The sequence below is a fragment of the Caretta caretta genome, chromosome 9, assembly GCF_965140235.1.
Source record: "Caretta caretta isolate rCarCar2 chromosome 9, rCarCar1.hap1, whole genome shotgun sequence".
NCBI lineage: Eukaryota > Metazoa > Chordata > Testudines > Cheloniidae > Caretta > Caretta caretta.
Genome location: NC_134214.1, coordinates 91,179,825 through 91,205,480, shown reverse-complemented (window position 1 = coordinate 91,205,480; position 25,656 = coordinate 91,179,825). Strand labels below are relative to the sequence as shown.

General features: G+C 41.7%; 1 protein-coding gene across 2 annotated transcripts in view; it reads right to left on the bottom strand.

Moving 5' to 3' along the window:
* NRK (Nik related kinase) overlaps positions 1-25,656 on the bottom strand; it is a 123,668-nt gene that overhangs the window by 6,433 nt on the left and 91,579 nt on the right. For both annotated transcript variants that reach the window (XM_048865374.2, XM_075132550.1), the window contains 9 exons: positions 23,999-24,092; positions 21,248-21,424; positions 20,261-20,384; positions 19,706-19,864; positions 16,668-16,811; positions 14,700-14,834; positions 11,234-11,334; positions 9,610-9,759; positions 7,108-7,267 (listed from right to left, as the gene is read on the bottom strand). In XM_048865374.2, coding sequence (XP_048721331.1) covers positions 7,108-7,267; positions 9,610-9,759; positions 11,234-11,334; positions 14,700-14,834; positions 16,668-16,811; positions 19,706-19,864; positions 20,261-20,384; positions 21,248-21,424; positions 23,999-24,092 — 1,244 coding nt within the window. The remainder of the gene's footprint in view (positions 1-7,107; positions 7,268-9,609; positions 9,760-11,233; positions 11,335-14,699; positions 14,835-16,667; positions 16,812-19,705; positions 19,865-20,260; positions 20,385-21,247; positions 21,425-23,998; positions 24,093-25,656) is intronic.

The following is a 25,656-nucleotide window of genomic DNA, read 5'->3' as shown; positions in this document are numbered from 1 at the left end:
AACTTTAACTCAGCTTGCAACTGGAAATGATCTGTAGATTGTAGCACCAAACCAGAGGGGACAGTTGACACTAGCTGTACATTTCCAACAGTCATCGATAACTGACTGGGGGCTAGTGATACTCTGTCACACCCTCTTTTACCTGGCCACGTCACCGCATTGGGGGCCAAGAAGGTGAATGCTGCCCTGCACTCAACATCTGTCTGGCAAGCATTCATCCCTTTCGCTGACTGAAGCACCAAATAGGTCCGATGTTCCATGGATTTCACTGGTTCATTTTAAAGTACCATCAGAAAGGGGGCTGCGAGTGGAGTAAGGTAGATTGGAAGTTGGCTCCCTTATGCATTCAACAACAGGTCCTGGACTTTTTAGATAACAGGACTCTAATATCTTATCATGAATGAAAAGCACCAGGTAATTAACATGCTGGTGAGACAGAAATCAATACTTAAGGACCTACTCTAGTATATTAGAATTAAATTCTACTCTTGATAGAGTGACCTTCACAACCCACAGGATGCTCAAACTTTCATGCACTATGGGACTTCCCTTCCACATATCCTTAAATGAATTATGGAGGGCAGGACCAGAAATAAACTGGAAAGATACTGAATATAACCTCAGCATGTATTACCTTTAGAGATTAATTTCCATGGTGCCAGCAGGGGATGATTTGCATGCCCCTGGCTTTGCTACTCCGAACACGATCCCTCTCTCTGTAAATTCTGGCCTACGTGGACAGGGACATTGCCCGGTTGGGGAGTGGAACGGAAGGGGCATCCTCATTCCATTTGGAAGTGGGGTGCTCAACTCACCAAGGGTTCCCTCCACACACACATCTTGCTGGGAGGACAATCCAGCTCTGTGGTTTTAGTTACCCAGAAAGTCTTTTTCTAAATGATTTTAAAATACGGAGATATCTTACATGGTCTTCTCTCACTGTGTGAGATGCTATCATGTGGTGTTACTGTACGTGCTTATAGGACAGTCACAACATAAATGTTACATTTTTAAAGGAATTTTTTTAAAACTGCAGCTATATCAGAGTACCCTGGTTTGCTACTGTACTTCATTGTTTAAAGGCTAGAGACACAATCACACTTTAGAAAGGTCTCTAATTTGTGTTTTGCTGGCCTATTTTATCATGCTCAGCACACTAACATACAAAAGACTGTGCACAATATATCTAACTCCCTCAAGAATGGCTGTGTTGTTCTCTTGGGATTTTGGTGACATGTCCAATCCTTCCCTTGGGGCTTTGCTCACATTGTTTAAGACAAACACTAACTAAATATGTTGCCTCGTGACTCGATCCTGCAAAACCTTTACTTGCTCAAGTAGACCCACTGGGGACACTGGATCTGGTGTTCTTTATATAGAAGCTTGGTAGAATTTGACTTTTCTTAAAAATTTTTTTTGATGGATAATATTGATGCTTATTTTAAGCCATTTTTTCAGTTTTTGTCGATTTAAGTGTTTCACAGCTGTGGAAATTATGGGAGGGTTAGACAAGAATTATTTAAGGACAGCAGCCGTTGAGATTCAAAAGTTAAAGCTTTACAGTAGTTAAAACATAAATTGTCACCATCACATGTCAAAGTAAATTTCCTTAATCAAACTCTAATACGTTGTCAGGCAGCATTTTTCTTACTTTGCCTATCTGGACATTTCAATGATCACCAGTGGGACTATTTTTTTGGGTCAGTTTGTGATGGTGAAATCGGATGTTCACCAACATTTACAGACAAAAATCTAATTCTTCCATGTCTATTTACATACACACAAACATGCATAAACGGAGTTAACCTTGAAGAGAACTGAGTTTACATTTTGATTGTGTCTTCTAAGTTAATCGCTGGACCGCCAAGGTTTCCTTAAGCAGACATATTTCTAGGACTCTGCATTTCGGATGGGAAAGAATTTGCCCTACTGGGGCATAGGACACTGCCTTTCACATTTAAAAGGCCACAAATGATACAGTTGGATATGTTTTAGACTCACATGTCATCCATTTATCAGCCACCAATTTATTACTGTGTCCCCAATTCTGTCTTCAGATACAGCGATAATGGCACGCATGTATCTGACAACAACATTTAGAAGTACATAAATTAAAAAGCTAAACCCATTGCAAACAAGGGTGACAAGTTCCGCCTCTGCCTCAGAGGAAAGACAGTATAATCCTGTTACTAAATCACAGCTGAGCAGGTTTCTGGTTACTGCCTGTTTCCCTGTGAACCCATTGTTTCCTTTTGGAAATGCACCATACACTCAAAGAAGGGTCATTTGTACAGCACAGTGGAAGCCTGCCATAATATTCCCTTAACACCTGGCAAATAGCGTAGAAGTTAGCACAGAGCTCAAGGAGTTCACTCCAATAGGAGTTCAAATTCGGCCGTTTCAAGGAAAGCCATGAAGTTAGTGTACATAGGCATTTCCAAGGTGAAAACACATTATTTATGCTCTAGATATCCAACATGCAGAACAGGCTCTTCTTCCTAACGATGAAATGTTCTTTCATTAGACTAGAATGCTAGTGCTGTGAATTTATCTAGAGAAAAAGCTTTTGTAGCTTCACCACAAACTCCCATCTGTCCCACATTGTTCATGTGAGCATGCTCTTGTCCTGGTTGGGTTGCACGGCACAGGTTAAGGTGCGCATGCTCTGACATGCAGCATGTCCCTACCAAAACAAAGTTACACACAACTTAGTGTGTTTTAAATAAGACTTTTAAAAACACGTAAATATCTATGTATCTATGTTCCAAGCGTCTAGGCTTATAGTAGCTGCTCATTCCTCAATCAATTGTTGAGTGTATATAAATAAAACCCAGGGAATTTTGTGGTTGCACCAAGGGTACAGGAACAGCTGTAAATGAGGTCCAAGCCATAGTTTTCTTAAGGACAATAAGAATCATTCTGATGTGAGCAGACTATTTCTTTGCATGAACTGGGCTGCAATTATTTCATGAACCAATAAAGAGTGTTGACATAGCAAAGTCATTATAAGATACTTTGGCTAGAGTGCTTCATTTCTCTGCATCAACATCCTTTCTGCTTCCCAGTAAAGGACATCCAAACCACTCCCAAAATCATGCTTTTAATAATTTTTACTAATATGAGAGGACAAAAGAACCTCCCCATCTTATTAACTGGATGTTTCCTATACCTTTTTAAAAATCTTGTGTTATATAAAGAAAACATGCTCTCTCTATTTGTGTGTAGCCCTACATATCTGAAATATCTCACCAATTAAATATAGATAGAGTAGCTCTACAATTTTAATTTCCCACTGGATTTCAGTGTCCTCATTCCAATTTCTGATTAATGGACTGGCCATACAGGTCCCACCCTAAAGACTACAAGAGGCTGCTATTTTTAGTTTTCCTGCCCTAGAGCAATTATATTGCAAGCATTTGCCACCTCTCTCAATCACTTAAGATATTCTAATAGACCAGGGAAGTTTACTATCCAAAATAATTTTGTTAAAGAATGAGACCATATATTAAGAATCAAGCAAGTGGCAGCTAGCTAGAACCCTGAGTTAACACACAAGCCTTTCACCTCTGAAAAAACAAGGTCAAAATTCATAATAGGAAAAGCATCAGTACAGTTCATACAGATTGTTGTCAAAACGTGGTTAAGTGTGGAAGTTTCAAGGGAACAGGATCTCTAGTGAAACTTGCAAGTTCTTCTTAGGTTTGGCCAAGCAAGAAATGTGGTGACCTGAACTTCGCTCGTAATTTTTCAATGCTTTTGGCCTGAGGCAAGAATTTCAGAGGAGCAAGAGTATGAGTGAGCATTGGTGGGAAATGCACGCTTAAAATAAAATACTAAATGGGGCTCTTTGAAGCCCCCGAAGTTTAGGATTTGGTTTGAGCTGGAAGTCAAGGCTTGGGTCAGTTTGCCTCTAAATGAACTCTGACTCCAATCACAAGTGGAACATCTGGTGCCACGTGACAAGACCCCTGTCAAACTTGTTACGATTGACAATATCTGCTCCAAGAAGCCCTGGGCTGGGATAGTCAAGAGCGCTGCAGACAGTGGCGTAGTAGTAATATTGAAAGTGTGGTGGCCTAAGGTCAACTGGAAGAACTGTTTGGAGGCCAGTGGCTGAGCCCTGGCCAGCGGGAGGGGAAGAGAGAAAGAGTGCCTTCCTTCCAAGGATAAACAGCCCTGTTTGTCTGCATAGCCCTTGGTGGTGGTCTGTGGAGAGCTGGTTAGTCCCCCAGAGCTGTGTTCTCCTTGCTGTTCCTGGCTGTTAAACTCCATTAAAAGAAGTTAAAAATCCATTCAGATACTTTCCTGCTGTCACTTTTTGCATGTAAGTGGTTCCTGTGGACACCCAAAGGATGCTATGTGACTGCGAAGGGGAGGGGAGGTGGTTGTGCGATCCTGAATGGGAAGGGGAATAGTCACCGGGCAATCTTTCTCTCACGATACTATCCACCTGCAGAAAAAGACAGCGCACCCCTGCTCTAGTGCACAGCAGAGCATCCTGAAGAAATGTCGCTGCCAAGGGCCATTTCACTAGCATGAAGCTGGTGTAAATCTGTTTAGCTCCGCTGACTTCAGTTCACACCCTTGGGGGATCTGCCTTGAAATCCCAACCTGTGACAAAGCAGCGCAGTCCCCATGTATGCCCAGTACACAGTAGATCTTTACAAGCCACCAACACGTTTCTGTGGGTTCGCTGTCTCAGCGCTTTAGGCAATGAGGGAGGGCGATTTGCAAAGGCACAATGGGTATTTAGGCACACAACTGCCATTGACTTTTCTTTGTGCCTTTGAAAATCTCCAGCTGTCTCTGGATTAAACAGGAATATTCTTGTAGATGACTATTGATGTCCAAAATCACAAACTCTGCATTTCAGAGCATATCGTAACAGTTGGCATACATGCAAACCTTACAGCAACTAGTTTTCTGAAGCTAAAGGTAACAAAACACTTAGTTCCTTATATATCTGCCTCTGGGGCTCCCTCTGTAATTTTGTCTGGTCTTTGTTCATCTTCTAAAAGGAAACACCTTGGGACAAGGACTATGTCTTGTACAGAGCCAAACACTGTTGGACCTACCACACATTCAAATAATACAATCAGACAATCTCATAATAGCTACAAGTTCATCCATGCTTTAAAAATCGTTAGAGACAAGATCCAGGAAAATGTTTGACAGCACAGGATGGCAAATGAAGCCAGTTTTAAAATTTTGTTGCTTCCCAAAGGGGGAAAAATGAGTGCAAACCAATGGAGTGCATTTATAGGAAGAAGAGAAGAGAGCTTAAATATTTAAGCTGATCATATATTCACCAATGTTACTTTGGAGGAAACATTAAGATTGCTTTTTAAACTGTAATGTTATGCCCTTCTTGAGAGCATGCAGTTCCTATTTAGGCAAAAGGAATGTACTTTCCATAGCATCATATCTCCTGCAGGCTGCTGTCTCCATTTTGCAATCCAGCTTCCAATTAGATTCAATACTCACAGATAGAACTTTTCTTTTCCTAACCATACTGGGTAATGGTTCTCTTACCAGTGATTGTTTCACACTAATGTTAGAATGTGGGCTGTAGAGGCTCAGTGTATCCTACGGCGTTAAACATTAATACAGCATTGAGGCGGACGTACTTGACGTGTTGTAATTTTACCCTACAGCTTAATATTTGGGTTGGAAAGTGAAGAGGATACTATTTGCCAGAGGAGAAGGAAAGTACAGTATCTAGTCTGTTGCTACAGCTGTGTCTAGGCTGGGGGTGGTGGTGGTTATGGGGGTTGCTGGACTAGCTATGTTGGTCAGGCATGTGTTTTTTTTCACACCCCTGACTGACATGGCTATGCAGATATAAATGTAGACCAAGCCTGAAGCTATGCCTTCACTAGAAATGCTGCAGCTGCAGTGTCGACACTTACTACAGCGAGAGGTTCTCTGGTCACTATAGTTAATCCTTCTCGCCGAGAGGTGGTAGCCAGGTCGACAGAAGAATTCTTCCATCCACCTAGCACTGTCTACACCAGGGTCAGGTTGGCTTAACTAGGTGGATTTTTCACACCCCTGGAGCAATGTAGCTGGGTTGACCCAACTTTTTAGTGTAGACCTGCCTTTAATATGTACAAAAGTGAACTTATTCCTAAAATGATTCCTAAAGTGGTTTTGCTACTCAGAGCAGCACAATGAATATGGTACCATGTAGACATCTGAGTTCAAGACAGAGGTGGGTCTCACGCTCTCAAGGGTGGCTGGAAGCCCTCTAAAAAAGATGGGCCTCTGATGTAATTCTACCAATTTCATGGAGTAACTCCAGATTTACACCAGTATTGAGAATCAAATTAGGTCAATTTTGCTATGATTTGCTTGTGACTTAAAAAAAAAAAAAAGATGAAGAAAGATAAGAATTCACAGAAATAAAAAGCCAATCAGGTGAAATTTACAAATGCAAAAACCTGCTAGAGGTGGGTTTCCTTTGTTCTTAGTTATAACGTTAACAATTGGAAACCTAAGAGAAAAAAAACGTCCTGATGAAAAATAATCAGATCCCCCTTTTTAGCATTTGTGAGGCCGGATGAAAAACATGGATAGCCTGACAACCCATGTAACGCTATATCTAATCTGATGTACTCTGAATGGATGATGATAAAAATAAAGGACAATTTGATAGGATGTTATGTTTATAGACCCATTAAACTACTGTACTTTCTACATATTATTAATTTCTATACAAAATACTGTGGATATGAAAGATTCAAAGTAGGAAACAGCCGCACTTTTTCATTCCTTTGTAACCCACTAAAATGATTACCAGACACAAGAATATACCTATTGGAAGGCCTGCATCCTATTATACAAACTCTGACTCTGCAGTAAACCCTTTGTGGCATAAACTACCATGAAATGAATACAAACAAATGCAGAGACCCTTTTATAATCATTGATTGGCTCAAGAATGTACAGAAATGCACATACATGTATCTGCTCATTAGAAATCTGTTTTAACCAGAAATGGCTTAATGTGCCACACAACCTCTTTCAGTTGGACACAAACCTAATAACAAACTCAGATTTCATACAACAGAATCTTACATTCAACACAGTGCTGTTTTTCATACTTACCTACAGATGCTGGCATTTCTCCCCACTGTAAAACAGTTTCCTTTGTGAAGTGCCCATATATATCAAGGTAGACTCCTTCATCTTCATAGGTGAGTAGAAGTTCTGTTCCATTGGTATTAGGGAGGATAATAATGGCATGTGGGTGAATAGTCCCTTGGATCTGAAATTGTATTTTATTAAGATTTATATCAGAAAATGGACTACAATTTTAGTGACTATATCAATCTAAATAGCTTGGCAGAGCAAAAAAAAACACCTACTCATCGCTCACAGAAAGTAAATATCTGGTTTATGATGGGCTATATATTTTGCTAGCTGAAAAGGGATATTATATTTCCCCCTTTAGATATTATTATACTAGGTTTGTATAGAAGTCACTGTTCAATTTTTCACTTTATATTTACAAGTATTACTTGGTATAAAGAAGCCAAGGAGCATCTGAGATACAATGAGATTTATTGGCTTGTTCATGAAATGCTGGTATATAAAGCGACAGAAGGAGTGTGAGCCATACTTTAATTCAAAGATGATTTTAGAAGAGGATGGAAGACAACTTACTCAACTTCCCTATTCTAGGAACCCAACGCTTCCATTTTTTGTGATACAGACCGAGCATAACTCATGAGCTAAAACAATGATTCATTAGCACTTTTGATGCAATATTTATGGTAGTTTGAAAGAATCACCTGAGCTTTCTAAATGTGAACATCTCTGCAAGGTCTTTTCCTGCTTTGCATACAGTGTCCTTAAACAAAGAAAGTGCTACTTTAAATACTATTGGGTTTACATTTTACACTCATGCCACAGGAACGATGCATTGCACGCAATAAAATAGTCCAACAGCAGAATGGGACCCAGATTCTCTCTCACACCAGCCAACACACTTCGCAAGTGAGAAAGGATTTATAAGAAGCACATAGCTATGGAGGTGGGTTTTTATGGAAAGTACTTTCAGACAAAAAACAAAACAATAACTAAGCATTTCTAAAACACTAACAGGATCTTTTCACTTTACGTAAACAATGAAATATCCTTGCAATCGGCATTTCCACAGGCAGAGACAGACAAGCGGAGAGTCATTTTTCACAAGCCAATAACACACATATCTTTTCTTTTTCAGCCCAAAACATTTATGCACATGGTAATGGCACAATAAACAGAAAAGAAGCCCAGAAGCTGTACTTGCCGAACTGAATACACTCAGGCCAACCACTTGAGTCCGTGCTTCCGCAACTACGATCCGTAACACTAAAACAGGTATCCAGAGTCGCAGAGCAATTTTAATGCGTTGCCTTGGTATTCTCATGAGCAATTGAAGCAGACGAAAGAGAGAGAGAGAGAGAGAGGGAACAGGGGAAAAAGGGTACAGAAAGCAAGCGTGTCTCAACTCAGCCTGTTAGATTAAAGTAAGTCTGGGCTGCCGACACTGAAAACCAGCTTGTGATAATTATCGTCTATGAGACAGTCCCTAAAATAACGATACAGCCCACTGTAGCAGCACATTTACTTCTGATCCAAGACTCCTAAGGGAAAAAGTATTTTTAGCACACGCTGACTTACGGTGGAAGAGTGCACACAAAGGGAGTCACAGCTCTTCTACAGGTGCCCCATATTCAGGGCGTTCACTTGGGAAATATCTTTCCTGATGTACATCATTATATCTGGAGCGTGTTGCAAAACTAAATCATTTAAAAGGGTTCACCTTGTACCTTGCCTTTTATCTATTGTGCTAATTATCTCTTTGACGAGAAATCATTTGCCATGCTTAGCAACCAAATTACACATGCAGTGGGCAGGCAATCCTGGTTAGACTTATAAACTAGTATGAACTTTGAACGGTGCCATAATCAAAGAAGCGACTAGTTTTCAGATGAAAGAAACCACTTTAAGCTACGTATAAAAATAACATGGGTCTTTAGCAAGTGGATCAATAGAAATAATTGTTTTCAACAACTAGATATCTACATAAGTTACGTTTTAATGCAAATGAGTTTACAAAATTAACATCACTGTAACTACTAGAATTACTGCACTGGCATAGTTTGGTGGGCACTGCTTGTTTGGGTGCCTAGGAGTTGGGCTGGTCTTCAGCTGGGTTTCCAGAGGTAAGACGCCATAGGAGTGGGTTTCTCTGTGTTGGAAGATGCAGGGTGAGGGGTGGAGTACATGTAAAAAGTTCAGAGCACAGACGATAAAGTTTAGATCTGGAATCAGATATCCCCAAAGTTCAGGGGATTTGCTTAGGCTCATTTTGTAGTTAGACCCCAATCCTGCACAGAAATCCATACTAGTGGACCACTGTCTCTGCACAGAGACCTACTGTGAACACAGGGGTGCCTCTAAAGTGTTTGAACACGAACTTTGTTGGCTAGCCTAAATTATACATGTTCTTAGAAGATAACCAAGATCCAAACCACTGATCTAGTCACCTTTAACCTATAGCCATGAGGAATAAATAAGGAAACAACTCAATTATTTCAGCTTTAGGAAGTAATATCTTACATGAGTTGGCAAGTACAGGTCATACACAGACCCAGAGTCCACATCGATAGCGTGAAATCCCACTTGCGAGCCATAGATCACTTTTAATCTTTGTCCATTTTCAACTGTCAGGTCAACTGACAGTGGTTTGTGATGAAGTGAAATGAATGACTGGAAAGAGAAAAGTCAGATAAAATTATAAACACATTATGAATATAGTAACTGCTACCTGATTCGTCGGTTTCTGGGTTTGTTATTTTCGCATTTACAAATATGAACCTTTTTCAATATTTACTAGAACTCAAAAACCGAATGGCTATTATATGTCACATTTACTTCAGCGTCCCTATTCCTGTGGTACGACGGAATCTTATTATCTTCCTTTTTCAACTCAAAGGTGCAAGTTACTGAGAAGTGTAAAAGAATAACAGAGGAAGGTGTGAGGATAAACATACCAAACCCTCAAAAGACATTGGAGCTGTAAATATATACATAGGCAGCACTTGATATCTTGACTCTAGTTTATTGTAAATTAGTACATTCAATGATATATGAGTTAGATATTGAAGACAAAGGAATTACTACTTCTAACATATCTTGTAAAGAGGCAGTTTACTAAAAATACATCCCTACACCAGAAACAGGGTCAAATTCTCTTCTCAATTACAACTGTAATCCCAGTGATTCTATATCTAAGGGCAGAATTTGGCCTTGCAGCTAGTATCTGTTTACCTAACTCAGGTGATTAGGACCACTTAAGTCTATGAACTGCTGGATAAATCAAACAAAATTTGGTCCCTTACCTGAGCCATGCCCTTTTCTAGTACTTCAGCATTCTTATTTCATTTCTCTGTTAATCAAAGATCTGAGTTTGCGATTTCCTATCTCAGAGTAAACTTCTGCTCCAGTCAATTTTCTACTGTTTATTTTGGATGAAACCCAAAAGTTTGTTCAGTCTCTGTCACAATTATCTTGATTTCAAGGAAAGGTTTAGGTGTTTCTTTCCCCATACTTGAAATTAAATTTTGTTGACAGTACCTTTCTGATTTTGTAACCTAGAAGCTGAATTATACAGCTGAGCACGATGGCCATCAGTCACATTTCTGTGCTAAATTTGATTAATTTCGGCAGACATCTCCAGAAGTGCTCAGTGCTGGCTATATTCTGCTCCCACTAAAGTCAATGGAAGCTTTCTTATTGACCTCAAGGGCTGGGATTTAAGGATTAAAGAATCCTAAGGGAGTGAGGTATCCAACTCCTAATGACTTGCATAAGGTTCCTAACTCCTTTAGGTGCCCTAACCCACATAGATTTTTATAAGGTATTAGACATTTTTGAAAAGCCAACTCTTTGGAATTTTCCCCCCTTACTTTTGGGGCAGTTCATTTGCTTGTGTATCCAAACACATATTTTAGACAAGATGTTGCAAACAATTAGTAAAAGCACGTCTGCAATGTTTAAGAGACAATTTGACATGTGACATTTGCATGGTGAGCAAAATGATCTAAATTAAAAAAAAAGTTTACTCATTTACTCCTAAATTAAAAATAAATGTTACACAAAGCAACAAAATCTGGAGCAGTCGGTGGGGGATAAAACAGTGGGTGCTAATGATACCTTTAAACTGAGATGAGGTCTATCTTACCTTAAAAGCCATAAATTTGTGATAGGGCTTTGGAGCCCAAGCATACACCTCCACGGAGCTTTTCAACGCAATAACAAGAAATTTGATTCTCTCATATTTCACTACAATACAAAAAGAACAATTATTTCCGTTTCAGATGGCCCATACAAATCAAAAATACTTCGAGTTCAGATTTTGATGCCAATATCAAACGCAGCCAATAATTAAAATAATTTAAACGCAGCCAATAATTTCAATGGGACTATTTTGGGTTTCAATGAAGTCACAGAAATGATGGTCATTCTTGTCAGTTGCCAGCTTGTGCAGATCAAGGAGTGACTGGTTCACTTTCTTTTCCAAGGGGCTGTTCACTGAGTAATGGTATTAGAAGTTGGTCCTTGATATTTAATAACTTGTAAATAATCTCTCCTCTCCTTTAAACCTTCAGTTCAATGACTTTCAGTAACACAGCCAATGCTTATTGTTATTATTAATATTTATTATTTATTTATCACCCAAATGTATGCTAGCTACCTTACATACAATCAAGACAGGTCAGTGCCCTAAAAACACTCGATCTAAGGCCCTGTTCCTGAAAGCACTTTTGTGTGTGATTAAGTTACTCACATGCATAAATTTATACAAGATTGGGGCTTGTGTGATCACTATACAGACCCGAGAGAGGAAGGAACCAATGCAAAATTATTTTATTGAAGTCTAAACTTGGGCCTATACCATTATCTACTGCTCAAATTCTTTACAAAGGTGGTATTTTAAAGATTTTAAACTGAGGCACAGAAAGATCTGTGCAGTATTTGCAAGCAGTTCATTAATAGTATTTGGTGATGGGACGTCGAAGCTTTTAGACTCAACGTATATAGGTCAGAGGATAATTTTCTGTTTCTGGGTTGGACAAGAAACTCTACAGTCAGATTTCTGGCATGAATGCTTGACAATTATAATATTGATACCTTGTAACGAGGGCCTGATCCAATGCCCATTATTGGAGTCATTCCATTACCTTCAATAGGCACTGAGCTGGGCCGTTGAAGAGCACCTTTGTTGTACAGCTCTCAAAGCAGTATAAAAAAATTAATGAATTAGTCTGCACACCACCCCATCAACTAAGCAAGTCTATTATTCCCATTCTCAGAGAGGCTAAGGGCTCTATTGTGGCTTTATGGCAATGGCCATAAGACACCATCCCCACTTCCATACTCTTTTGGTTCTGTTTCTTATTTATCTGGTTTTGTGTGGGTATTGCAGGAGTGCATGGAGTCCCAGGCCCATCATGCAAGGTGCCGTACAAACGAATAACAAAAAGCCTGCCATAATGGTCTCGATCATCCACTATTGCTTCTATCCAGCGAGATGGCCTCAAATCACTGCTAGAGGCTGGGGAAATCATCAGACAAACAGCTGAGCAAACTTTTCCATAGACAATTGCTTTTTCAAAGGATTTGCTGTCAAACAACAGACCCCCGTTGGTATTACTTAGCGATGCTATCAAGCACACGTTGTGATATCTTCTAGGCTACAAAAGGAGGGCCAGCGGTTTGCTGAGCTCCTTCGTGGAGCGCTAAAGGCTTTATTCTCTTCTCAGCGTGCACGTTGGCAATTAAATCCCCACGCATACGGGCGGCAGTGGCTTCCCCATGTGTCAAGCTGAATGAGCATTTCAGAGAGGAGCAGTTTCTTTGAGATGGTTAAACTCACGTTGGGTTTATGAACAGTAAACGCAGAGCTGGGCACTGAAAAGTAAGGTTTTTTTGGTCTGTTTTATTTTAATTCTGCCAGACATGAGCATTTCCCTCAGAAATAGAACACGCCACAAGGGTATTGCTTTCCTACACATTTCTGCCTTGTTTTACATTCAGTGTCTGTGTGGCAAATTACAGTCAGGTTCTCTAAAAGAGATGCAGGTGTTACACAAGTTAGGTAAGAATCATTTCTGGGGGAGTAAGGGGGTGCTCAGCACATGCCGCTCAAACGGGACCATTTCACACTGGCACAACACATAATGGCAGCTCGGTGAAGGGGTGAGGCTGGACGAGGATGGAAAACTGATGAGAAAGGCCAACCTGGGCAGAGAAAATAAAAAACAGCCTTTTCTTGCTCTATACAGGAAAATGCCCGTAAGGACAAAGGTTAGAATACACAAGGATTTGCAAACAGTGAAATAGCAGCCGGTGCTTGCCCAAAGCAGCAAAGCAACAGAGACAATCCCTGTTTATCTGACAATGGAGAGAGAGGAATATATTGCATTTTGCTGAAGGTCAAAGTTGAGAAGCCAGTTTAAAGGGGATGCTGTCTGCAAAGTCCAAGGGCATCCACACAACTCCTGTAGACATGACCACATTTTGGTAAACTGGAAATGTCAAGGTGCAGGGAGGCTTTTTGTCTAAGGTTTGCAGGGGGTTCTCTAGAAGTTAGAGTTTTTCTGGCTCCCCGAGAGTATTTGTATGACCATTTTGTCAAATTACTTAAGTTATTTTCTATCTTATGCCCATCCTCCCAGAAGCTGCAAACAAGTGTACATTTACATTTATGAATACTTTTCTTTACAAAAGCTAAAAATGAGCCATTAGAGTTGAAAATAAATCCAGTTGCACTATAATTACAAAGAAAATAACTATAGGTTCATGCAGATCTATTTAGCTTTCTGTCTCTGATTTCATTCTAAACTATGCCAATTTTTAAAGCACTGTGTTGTACAAGCAAAGCAATAAAACAGAATATAAGGCAAAGACCTCCCCATCCCAACCACCCATCCACCCACACATTAGTTTGCTATATTGCTTGGGAAAACACAACTGTAATATAGCATCTTTTAATACAGTCAAATCTATTTTATGTTCTGCTACAGCATGCATCACTGAAATATCTTAAGTGCTAAAGTAATAATGACTGTCACACATACTGGTGTTCATCTTCAAAGGTGCTCTATGCAGAAGCCGAATAAGAGCCAGATGATATTTCAGCTATGGTCACAAATGCATTTTACTGCATACTTAAGTAGAACATTGATATGTATATTTAGGGCTTATACAATATAGAGACAGGGACGAATTGTGGGACACCCATCCAGATCAATTGCCTGCAGGCATCCCATTGATACCATTACCGTGCAGGTACTCCGGGCCAGAAGAAGAGACTGGTATGACGGAGGTGAAAGATGTCGCTAACAATGAGGATGCCAGCCAACCCCAGAATGCTGAAAGCACCGGCTGAGCAGAAGAAGCGTCCTGCCTTTCAGTTCAGCCAGCCCTTGCAGCAAAGAGCAGTACACCCTGCTGGCAATGGCTGCAAAGGGAGGAGCAATGTGCAGTTAAAGGGAGAGGGGCGTCCGTGCTGTACTGCACGCGGGTGTGAAGAAATGGCCAAGTCCAGGTATAATTTTTCAATAAGGGTGAAGGAAAATGTGGCCAATACGTGTGATCAGATAGGAAAGGAGGACTGCGTAGGGCTGCCTAGGAACTAGACTCACCGACTTTGTAGTGCACGCAGCCTTCCAGGTCTCCCACGGACACCCAGCCTTGCCGCTTCTCCACCTCTGGATCATTGCGCAGAATCTTGTTTCTCAGCCAGGATAAATAATACACCCTCAGCTTATTCTTTTTGCCTGACATACATAGATCAGAAAAAGAAAAAAAGGCATCACATTTTACTTCCGAACAGTACAAATCTCTTGAATTCAGCCTCAGTGATTGTTATGACCCAGAGTGCAAAGAGACTTGTGTCGTTTCAGCGAAGCCACGTGAGACATGAGGCCAGCAGTGCAGAAGAGGAGACACCATGTGGTGCCGATGTCTGCCACGGCACTGAGACACCGATTGTATTGTGGCTCTTGCACACCTGTATTCATTTTTTTCTCTTTTCCCAGTCTTCAGACTTCACACAAAGGTTTTCCCTTACACCCACAGAATGGCTGCCCCCAGACCCAGGCCTGATGGGAGAGTTGAACATCTGACATCAGTCTGAAGGGAGGATTACAGATATTATTTGGAAAAGCCATTCTGGATGGGGGAGCTTCGTCAGTTCCAATTAATTGTCAGCCTTCATTGTAGGCGCCTATTTTCTTTTGATTCCCGTTGGAGGGTGTGATGCGGTGCCCACCCTACACAAGCCCTGGAGAGGTTAAAGGGCTCAGCAGGCCAATTAACTGCCCAGGCTGCACCTGAAGAAGAAGACAGGCAGCAGGCCACTCATTGGAAATGATCTCAGCTGGGCAGGAACAGAAGGGGGCTGTATAAAGCCTAGAAGCTGACAGCAGCAAGGGGCTGGAAGGAAGTAGTCTACAATCACTACCTGGGAGGAGAGAGGTTGGACTGGCAAACCCAGAAAGAGGGGGAAGCCAGATAAGGAGGACGAAGCCCAGGGAAACATCAGCAAGGGGTAGGACTGTATAGACCTTGGCTGCTTGTCACAGGATCCCTGGCCTGGAACCCAGTGTAGAGGGTGGGCCTGGGTTCCCCTGCCAGCCACTGGGAAGTGGCGCAGTGAGTTGGTGACACCAGCCAGCCAGCTGGTCTGGAAGGACTTTCATTTCCCTGGAAGGGGAGGAACTTAGTGACCTGGCTGGAGGGCCAAGCCACAAACAGGAAGCTGCAGCTCCGGGAATAAGAGAGGCCTCAGAGTAAAAGAGATGATGGGTAGCGACACTGACAGAGGAGGGCAGCGCCTGGCAAGAGCTAATCCCCAGAGCCACCAGGAGGAGGCACCACCAGCAGTCCTATGACCGGAGGGGGGGTGGGGCATTATTTCGTAATTCCTTATCTCAAGAAGTCTTTTTAATTTTGTTTTTAGACCTATATAAGGCAAAATAGCAATCTAGATTCAAGAGACAGGCTCAAAAGGGATGCTGCATTACGTGGAAAGTCAGAACGAGCAAATCTGGGAAGCACAGGCTTCAGCTATGCCAAATGCACTGTGTCCAACCTGTGTATAAATAGAAGCCATTCCAACCTTCCCATCAAGGGCCTGATCCTGTGAGGTGCTGAGCATCCTCAGCTGCCTTGGCAGCCAATGGGAGCTGAGGCCCTCAGCACCTGCAGAGTAGGGTCCCACATGATTCATTTGCCCTCTTGCCAGCCATACATTGATGTGATTTAACAATGTTTGGATGGAAATCTGCTTAGAGCGATGCTCACATGTTATACGAGCAATTAACCAAACACAGACTTCCTTAGCAGCAATGGAATGATGTTTTAAGCATTCAACACATTTTTATATCCCACAAACCATTTTACACATTAAGCATGTAATGGCATATCCCAAGTCACAGACGAATCTGGAAGGAGGATGCAAATATTGGAGATCCAAAGAGTGCTTTCCTATTAGCAAAAATAATTGTCCTGCTTTGTCCTACAAGAGGAAAGTCTATAACCGAATTCATAACCTAATTCTTCTTTATAATTTATAAAGTGGGTCAGATACTTTTAGACACTGAACAAACCTGATATGGTGATTAGCACATTGAGTCCTTCCAGAACATCCATTTGCTGGAATCGTCTCCTTGTGATCAGTGAGTAAACCCTTCCTTGTCCACTTCGGTCCAGCAGCCATAACCCGTTCTCCGTCCCCACCAGTAAATTTACTCCTGTTAGTACATAAAAACCACTGTCAATTATCTACTTAGTCATAGCATATTTCAGCATTAATCGCTTATCTATAACTGACTCTGCTTTGGGCTTCCTTCTCTTAACTGCCTCTGATATCTTCTCTGGCACTATGCAGATGACCTCGTGAAAAGTGAATTACAAAATTCTCACCACTTCACAATGCAATAAAACCCCAATCCAGCTAAGTACTTAAGTGCACATGTAATGTTAAGCATGAGTAGTCCCCCTTAAGCCAACGTGGATTTAAACTGCTTTGTGAACTCAAACTGGTTTGTGATCCCAAAAGCAGACTATGAATATTGCAAAACCTCCAACTCCACTAATGCTCCTGCGTTATGCAGGAGGACAGACTAGACAATATAATGGTGCCTTCTGACCTTAAAAATCTATGAACCAACTCCAACCTCAAATTCAATGAGGGGTAACAGTCCCAAGCACAGGGCACACTAGAAAAGGAACAAATGATGCTAGGAAGTGGATTGTTCAGGACTGAAATTTTCCGTGTTTCATAAAGACGCTTTCGAATGCCAAATTAATGGAGTGAATCCATCTGAAATCTAATTATTCCCAGCGAAGTGAAGGCTCCAATGGGCTGCTGACATGAACTGACACCCACTGGATGGGGATTCAGTTTGGCTGGAGTGATTGGTAAGGTTCCTAATCAGTATGTTGTAGTGGAAATAAAACAGCATAAGGTATTACACTGCACAAAACCATCGTTTCTACTAGCAATGCTCCGATGAGGACCTGGCATTGTTCAACCTCAGTGTACATGTAATTACAGACTTTGCTACGCTGTTCTGTTCTTAATTTAAAATCTTGGCCTCCTTTAAACATGCATTAAACAAAACTGAAGCTGTAAATGGGAAATCCGCATTTCCTTTGGATAGCGTTTCCCCTATTTCATTCATTTATTTTGTTTTTCATGTGAGACTCAAGCTGACTGGAGATAAATATTTTGTCAGCTCCACAGAGCTCATCTTCTTTCTTCTCCTAAAACAGATGGATGATTAAAACCATTTCAGAGCGAAGGCACTAGGAAATGCGGGCCCTGTCCACAACTGGGCTAAAGTGGAGTAGCTCCCCTGGAGTCAATAAATCTATGCCGATTTATACCCACTGGGTTCTCTCTGTACGTGGCTGATCCTGCAAGGTGCTGAGTACCTCTTGAGAAATCTGTAGGAGTTGAGGGAGTCCAGCCTCTGAGAGAATTGATATCTTGATCTGTTTTAGCTTCTAGAGAAGATTCCCATAGAAAGACTCTATGGCAGAGGTTCTCAAACTGTGGTCCGTGGACCAAGCTCCATTCAGGTGGTCCGTGGATAGTTCCCTCTAAGGTGCGTGTCTGGGCGGCCACACACAAGAGAATGACGGGCCACCCACCTAATTAGTGGAGTCATGCAGGCGTGGCTCCACTAATTAGATGCCTGGACCCTGGAGAAGACGCACATGTAAGGTGAGGTGGTGGCCTTGGGGAGGGAATAAAGGGTAGGTGGGAGGGGGCAGTGGGGTGAGAGGAGGGTGTGGGGGGAATTTAGAATGTGCAGGGCTGCAGCGGCCAGAGAAAGAGGCCTGTGGCTGCTGCGGCGGGGGAGAGAGGGAGAGACCCCCCCCTCCTGCCCAGCTCCAGCTCGGGGGCTGCCACGGCGGGTGAGAGAGGGAGAGACCCCCCTCCTTCCCAGCCCCAGCTCGGGGGTTGCCGTGGCAGGGGAGTGAGGGCACATCCATCACATTAGAAAGGTAAGACTACTGGTATTAAAATATGAGTTGTGTGCTTTTATTTGTAGAACCAAAAAAGTTAATTATTATTAAGTTTTTTTATGTAGCGCTTTTATCCAAAGCGCTTTACAATAGTTACCTAGCGGTAAAAACAACATTTAGAAAGAGCATTAAGTTGTCTGCCGAGAACCTCAGCAATTTTCAAGTGATCCACGAAAAAAAAGTTTGAGAATCACTGCTTTATGGAATATGTAGCGTATGTGAGGGGATGGCTTAACCCAGTGGTTCTCAACCAGCGGTACACATACCCCTGGGGTCTTCCAGGAGGTACATCAACTGATTCAGATATTTGCCTAGTTTTACAACAGGCTACATAAAAAGCTCTAGCAAAGTCAGTACAAACTAAAATTTCAGACAATGACTTGTTTAAACTGTTCTATGTACTCTGCACTGAAAGGTAAGTACAATATCTATATTCCAATTGATTTCTTTTATAATTATATGGTAAGAAAGAGAAAGTCAGCAATTTTTCAGTCATAGTGTGCTGTGACACTTTTGTATTTTTATGTCTGATTTTGAAAGTAGGTAGTTTTTAAGTGAGGTGAAACTTGGGGGGTACGCAAGACAAATCAGACTCCTGAAAGGGGTACAGTAGTCTGGAAAACTTGAGAGCCACTGGCTTAACCCATTCAGCTTCAGGTGTGGCATTATTTCCACTCCCCAGAACCTGAAGGATAATTTGGCAAAGCTTGGCATGGTCAATTCAGCACTTCATTCAGCTAAGGAAGATTCATAAAATATTGTGCGGTTTACTGTGTGGGAAACGTTCTGGCAAGGCCTTAAAAACCCAGGTCCTGATGCTCTGGAAGAGCATGATGATCTGTTGGCTCTTTCAGTGAGAAAGATTTTAATTTAGTGCCTTCATCAAAATGTCCTCCTACCCTGTTGCACAGAATGTTCTGCAACAGAGATTCGTCTGCCTGTCACCTTCCACCTCGAAGGTGGCTTCATTTAAGTACCGCTGTAGGTAAATAGTTAGTCACTTTGCGATGAGGTGCAATACAAATGCAAAATCTCAGCACAGCCTATGCTCTCAGAAACATGCTGTCCCTGTTTTCTAAATAGACAGATGCCTCTATATTTCTAAGCTTACCCCACAGAGCAGCACACAGGATCTCTGAATTAAATTTCTTCTTGTATTTGCGAATTTCTGGACTGTCACTCTGTGGCCGGATATTTGTGGGGTTGACATTGACAACAGAGCCTTTCCTTGCATTCCCTCTTCTAATAGGCTCTGGTTTGGGGCTAGATGCTGGAAGAAAAGACACAGAGAGTCAACAAAGATGTAAGTGTTTGGTCACACCCCACACATGACTTGTTTATTGCAATTTGAAAGCAAGTCCAGAGAGCTGCATGTTTCACCAACAGCCAGGGAATAGTTTCTGCAAAACTTAACGTAGCATGAGGTAGAACCATATGTCTGCACAGTTTCTGATGTATTCATGAATATGCATTGGGCTCACACAAGAACAGAGTAATGCACACTTCATCAGGAGCCAGTGCAATGAAACCCAACACTATTAACATGGATTTAGCGTTTCAAAAAGTCACCAGAAAATTCCAGTCTTCATTTCCAAGAATTAAGCCAGATGCTTTTGGCAAAAGAGCCAGGCATGATGCATTTTATGATAAGAGCAAGCATACTCACGAGAGCTAGGCCCTGCTGGACTGCTGGGAGGTGAGATTTGTAGTAGTCTAGGATCTATGAACGAAGTAAAGGATGTTGTAGATGATGAACTGCCCTTTGAGGGTGTACTTTCAGCACTTGATGTCTACAATGAAAAATAAGGTCGGTTTTCAGTTCAGCAGTTGATGGCAGGGAACAGATATTGCGTAGCACTGTTGGTATCCAGAAAGCTCTCTGAGGTTTATATGAAACTGTACATGACATAATTAGATATGAACAACAATTCTGAAGTGCGAGTTTGTGGTACAAATTGAACTACAATGAAGGAAGCCTGAGCAAAGAGTCATGACAAGACACAGCATAAAAGTGAACTAATTGGTCCCTAGAGGAAGAGATAGAATAACAGACACCTTGCATTTACATCACTCGCTGCTGTCTGATTTGAAGTAGGACATTATTCAAACCTCTCTGCAGCCAGGAGGATGCTGTTGCAGCAAACCAGGGCTGTTTTAAAGACCTGTCTCTTGAGAGAGTTATGACTTATTTGCACCTTTAATGTTATCCCTCACCTGGCAGTGCTGGCAATGTTCCTTTGATGTTGCTGATTTGCACCATCGGCAGAGAGATGGATGAGTAGCTAAGGTAGCACCCTAGGACAGAGCTGAAGGCAGCAATCTAAGAGCATTAGCACCATGGGAAAAGAGAAGACGTATACTACTGGAGTGCAGGGGAAGTATACTAATGTTTGGGTAGGGGGAAAAGGAGGGAGTAAAGAGTAAGGAGGACATAGAGGAGTACGGATGGAGAAACAAGAGAGGAAGTAGGGATTGGGTTAGGGCACCCAAGACTTTCTACTGGCCCCTGGTTCAAGCCTCTTTGAGAAGCAAGGGGAACAAAGATCTCTTCTCTTGACGAGATTTGATCCTTTGGCCCCTATGCTGGAGAAAAGGAAGGAGTGGAGGGGACTGTTATTGCAGTGAATCTAATGAACACAGTTTGAAGCTATACCTTATTATTTACAGATTTGTTCTGAGGTCCTTGACTATTCTGGGTAACTTTTTGCTGGTTCACCGAGGAGTCTGAAATTTGGCTTTGCTGTAGGAGATCCGGCAGGAGATAGTTCTGGTTGTGTATGCTCCAGAGTCCTTCCTGGGTGCTACCACTTTGTTTCTCTGCAATATGATTCTGCACATGAAAACAAATTGGGAAGTTAAATTCACCACAACATACTTTTGTTTCATCGTGTAACCCTAGCTAGGTAGGACAGAAAGTACTGGCAGGGCATGGTGAGGGGAGGCACAGTACTCTATGTGGTACATCAGGTAAAGAAAATCAGCTTATGGCACAAATGTCTAGCCGACAAAAATATTAAATTCAAATGACAGTGCACTGACATGCTGATCTATGGCAAGCATTTATACAACATCAGTAATGCGCTTTATTTACAAAATAGCCGTCTTTAGTTCATTAGTAAATCTTCACATCCCCAAGTGGTAGGTAAGGATGTACTGTCATCTGGGTAGAAAAAATGAGGCACAGAAACAAAATGATTTGCCCCTCGACCACAGGTGGAGTCTGCATCCGAGCTGGGAGCAGAACTCATGAGTTCCTTGATCCCAGCTCTGTTCCCAGACCATACCTCATTATCGTCCTTGTCATTAAAACTTTCACTTACTGTAGCTGTAAGCTTTTATTACAGAATAATCGCATTCAGTGAAGGGACAGTGAAAAGACTGGAAAGACTAAGAATCTCAGTCTTATCAATGCGGTGCATTTTTATACTGCAACCTTCCTTAGTAGGATCACAGACATCTGGATAAATACCGGTCAGTTCAGTGGGTTTATAAGACATCACACAAGTAGCATCTATAGATGTGGTAGGGCAGAGGGCTCTGGGTACAACGGCCCAAGTTTAAGGGAAAATGACTAAACATAGGGAAAGCAGGGTTAGGAGCCATTGGCAAGGGAGAAAGAGATGGACCTTGAGATGGGATTTGTAAAGGGTCATTGAGGCACTGATGTATGTTCTAGAAGGTGAGTGGAGTGCAGAGGGATCTGTCTACTGTGGAGGATGAAGGGGAAGGATGGTATTTGAGGACCATCAGTGCTGGGATGTAGGAAAACAATGGGATGCTATGTTTTACATTAGAAATTTCCTTTTGAATTATACTAAAGGAAAAAAAGGAACACCGGCTGAATCAGAAGCAGCAGTCTGTGTGGTTTGCTGGCTGATAAACAACCTAGTGAAGTAAACTAAGCCTTTGTGAATGCTGGCCAATGTATCTGAAGACAAGCAGTGAATTCTAAATCTAAGCTGTTTGTCTTTTAAAAGACAAATAACCAACTGGAAATTAAAGGGATGCTGTGAGGCATTTTTTATTCTACTTTTTTTTAAACTTGCCATTAGGCTAATATCCTGGGCTGTATTAACAGGAGTGTTGTACGTAAAGACATGGGAGGTAATTGTCTCACTCTACATGGCACTGGGGAGGCCTCAGCAGGAGGACTGTGTCCATTTCTGGGCACCACACTTTAGGAAAGATGTGGACAAACTGGAGAGAGTCCAGAGAAGAGCAACAAAAATGACAAAAGGTTTGGAAAACCTGACCTAAGGAATTTTTTAAAAAAAAACCTGAGCATGTTTAATCTTGAGAAAAGATGACTGACCGGGGCACCTGATAGTCTTCCAATATGTTAAGGGCTGTTATAAAGAGGATGGTGATCAACTGTTCTCCGTGGCCACTGAAGGTAGCACAAGAAGTAATGGGCTTAATCTGCAGCAAGGGAAATTTAGGTTAGATACTAGGAAAAACTTTCTAACTATAAAGGTGGTTAAGCTCTTTGTTGCTTTTTCAGTTGGGGAACCAACATTTGATTCCTTCCTAAGAGAGGAAGGATGCTATTGTGACTGAGGCTCAGAAGCCAGGGTTGGGGCCTGGGAACCTGAGCACTATTGCTGGCTCTCCCACACTTTGCCTCTATGACCGAGGGCAGTCACTCAATCTTTTTGTGACTCATCGTCTCCATCCTTGAAATGAGAATAAATTCATTAATGTTTGTCAGTGCTTCAAGGCCCATGAATAAGAGGTGCTCTACAAGAGCAAAGTATTATTATTATTCCTCCAGCTTGGTGTTTTCAAGGCAGTAATGGAGTGAATGGTTCTATTTTGTTTGCTTTCTTTTTTCGTGTACCAGCAATATCATCTGCTCTGGGAACACGGTTTGCTAGTTAATGCAGGTGGAACTGAGCCAGCAGATGGAGTAAGACAGCACAACATACTGGTTTTGTGGGGGTCCTTTATGATTTCTTAAATTCCTAGGAATGAAGATATTTTTCACTGGGTAATGATTTAAAAAGTGAGAGGATATTTCTCCCTAAGTTATAAACATTATAAAGAGGGTGAAAAATCTGGACCCTAATTCTGTATTATGATGACGGATAGTATTATGTTATGTAGGTCCTTTAACAAATCTGTTGATTCAAGAAACTCTTCTACTCAATAAGAAAGAAAGACAAATAAGGAGGCACAATTTTGTAATAATAAGCGAATCTATAGGAGGCACAAAACCTGAAATGGTTTAAAAATCGCTTAAAGATTTGCAGTGTAATTTGAAATTGCAGATCAAAACTTTACAGTAAAATGACCTCAGTGCTGTTCAGAAGAAATGGAAATGATGTCTACCCTGTACATTAGCAATGATAGGCAATTTGACTTCGCACCCCTTCCCTCCGCCCCCACCTTCAAATGTCCAAATTACCTTCTGTTCTATTACGATGCTTTGGGGTTTGAGTTCAATTCCATCTGGAACTCTTGTCCTTGAGAAATCTGCCATTCCATTACTTAGCAGTTGCCTGGTGACAAACTTCAATTAATGAGCAGACCAAATCCAGGTGAAAATAAAACACACACACACATTCTAAAATAAACTAACACCACTGAAGTAGCTAGTACACTTGGATATTTTTGTACGGGAGCAAGCTGATTAGCTTGCACACAAATCTACATAGACTTTATGCTGAAACTGGCACTAAGGACGACTTGCAATAGAAACCTCTCTACCACCCAAATACCAAGTGATTACTTTATACTTTCCCCAGTGACTCCAATATAATTTTTTCAGACACCACTTCAATTAGGCAATATATATTTGGTGCATGGAGTAGTCACTTCAGACAGGCGTGACTATGTACTTTGCCCACTCCCCTGCCCCCCAAAGAAAGTATCTCCCACACTAGTGAATTTTTGTCCAAAGGCTGCAATTATTATTAAATAAATAAGAAACAACAATAAAGAAACAAATGGGGAAAATGTGTATTTGTACAGCAAAGTTGGCCATGGCCAACCATCCCCACCATATGCTACCCTTTCATTCAATAGCAGTTTACTGACCTAAAAGCCACAGAGAGGGCCCCTAGCAGTATGAAACCTTCCATCCCGTCTAGGCCTAGACACAAGGTCTGGACTACAAGCCTTAAACCTGTGCCTCCATACACAGCAGTCACTTAGCCTATCCCTGCGAGCCTCTACTAGTAGATGTTAATGTCCCCTGGCAACAATTAACCCTAAATTCCAAATGATAATCTGGGAGTTTAAAACTACCTCCCTCCCCACAATTTTGGCCCAAATGGCTAGGAAGAACCACATGAGGCCCCAAAGAACATAACAATGTAAGAATGGCCATACTGGGTCAGATCAAAGGTCCATCAAGCCCAGTATGCTGTCCTCTTACAGTGGCCAATGGCAGGTGCCCCAAAGGGAATGAACAGACAGGTTATCATCAAGTGATCTATGCCCTGTTACCCAACCCCAGCTTCTGGCAAACAGAGGCTAGGGACACAATTCCTGACCATCCTTGCTAATTGACACTGATGGACCTATCTTTCATGAATCTAGCTAGCTCCCTTTTGAACCCCTTTATAGTATTGGCCTTCACAACACCCTCTGGCAAGGAGTTCCAGAGGTTGACAGTGTGTTGTGTGAAAAAATACTTTCTTGTGTTTGTTTTAAACCTGCTACCTATTAATTTCATTTGGTGGTCCCTTGTTCTTGTATTATGAGAAGGAATAAATAACACTTCCTTATTTACTTTCTCTATACCAAGAGTAGCAACAATGCTAATCACACAAAGGTATGCAAATGCTATCTGAGTTTGCCCCAACGGAAAAGAAAATGGCAATATATTAGACAAAATATGCGTAACATGTCCATGTATTAAACCCTATAACCCACCCAGCTCCTCCCTCAGCACATTCGTAGGGTGGGAAATAATTGCTACAGCTGCAGGAACTGGCTCCACATCTTCCCCAGCAGCAGCCTATAGAAGGAAAGGTTAGTTCCACCCTCCAAGCCAATCAGATGTCCCATTAGGGCCTCCAGGGCAGCCAATCACTCAAAGTTAGCCTGGGATTGGATGAG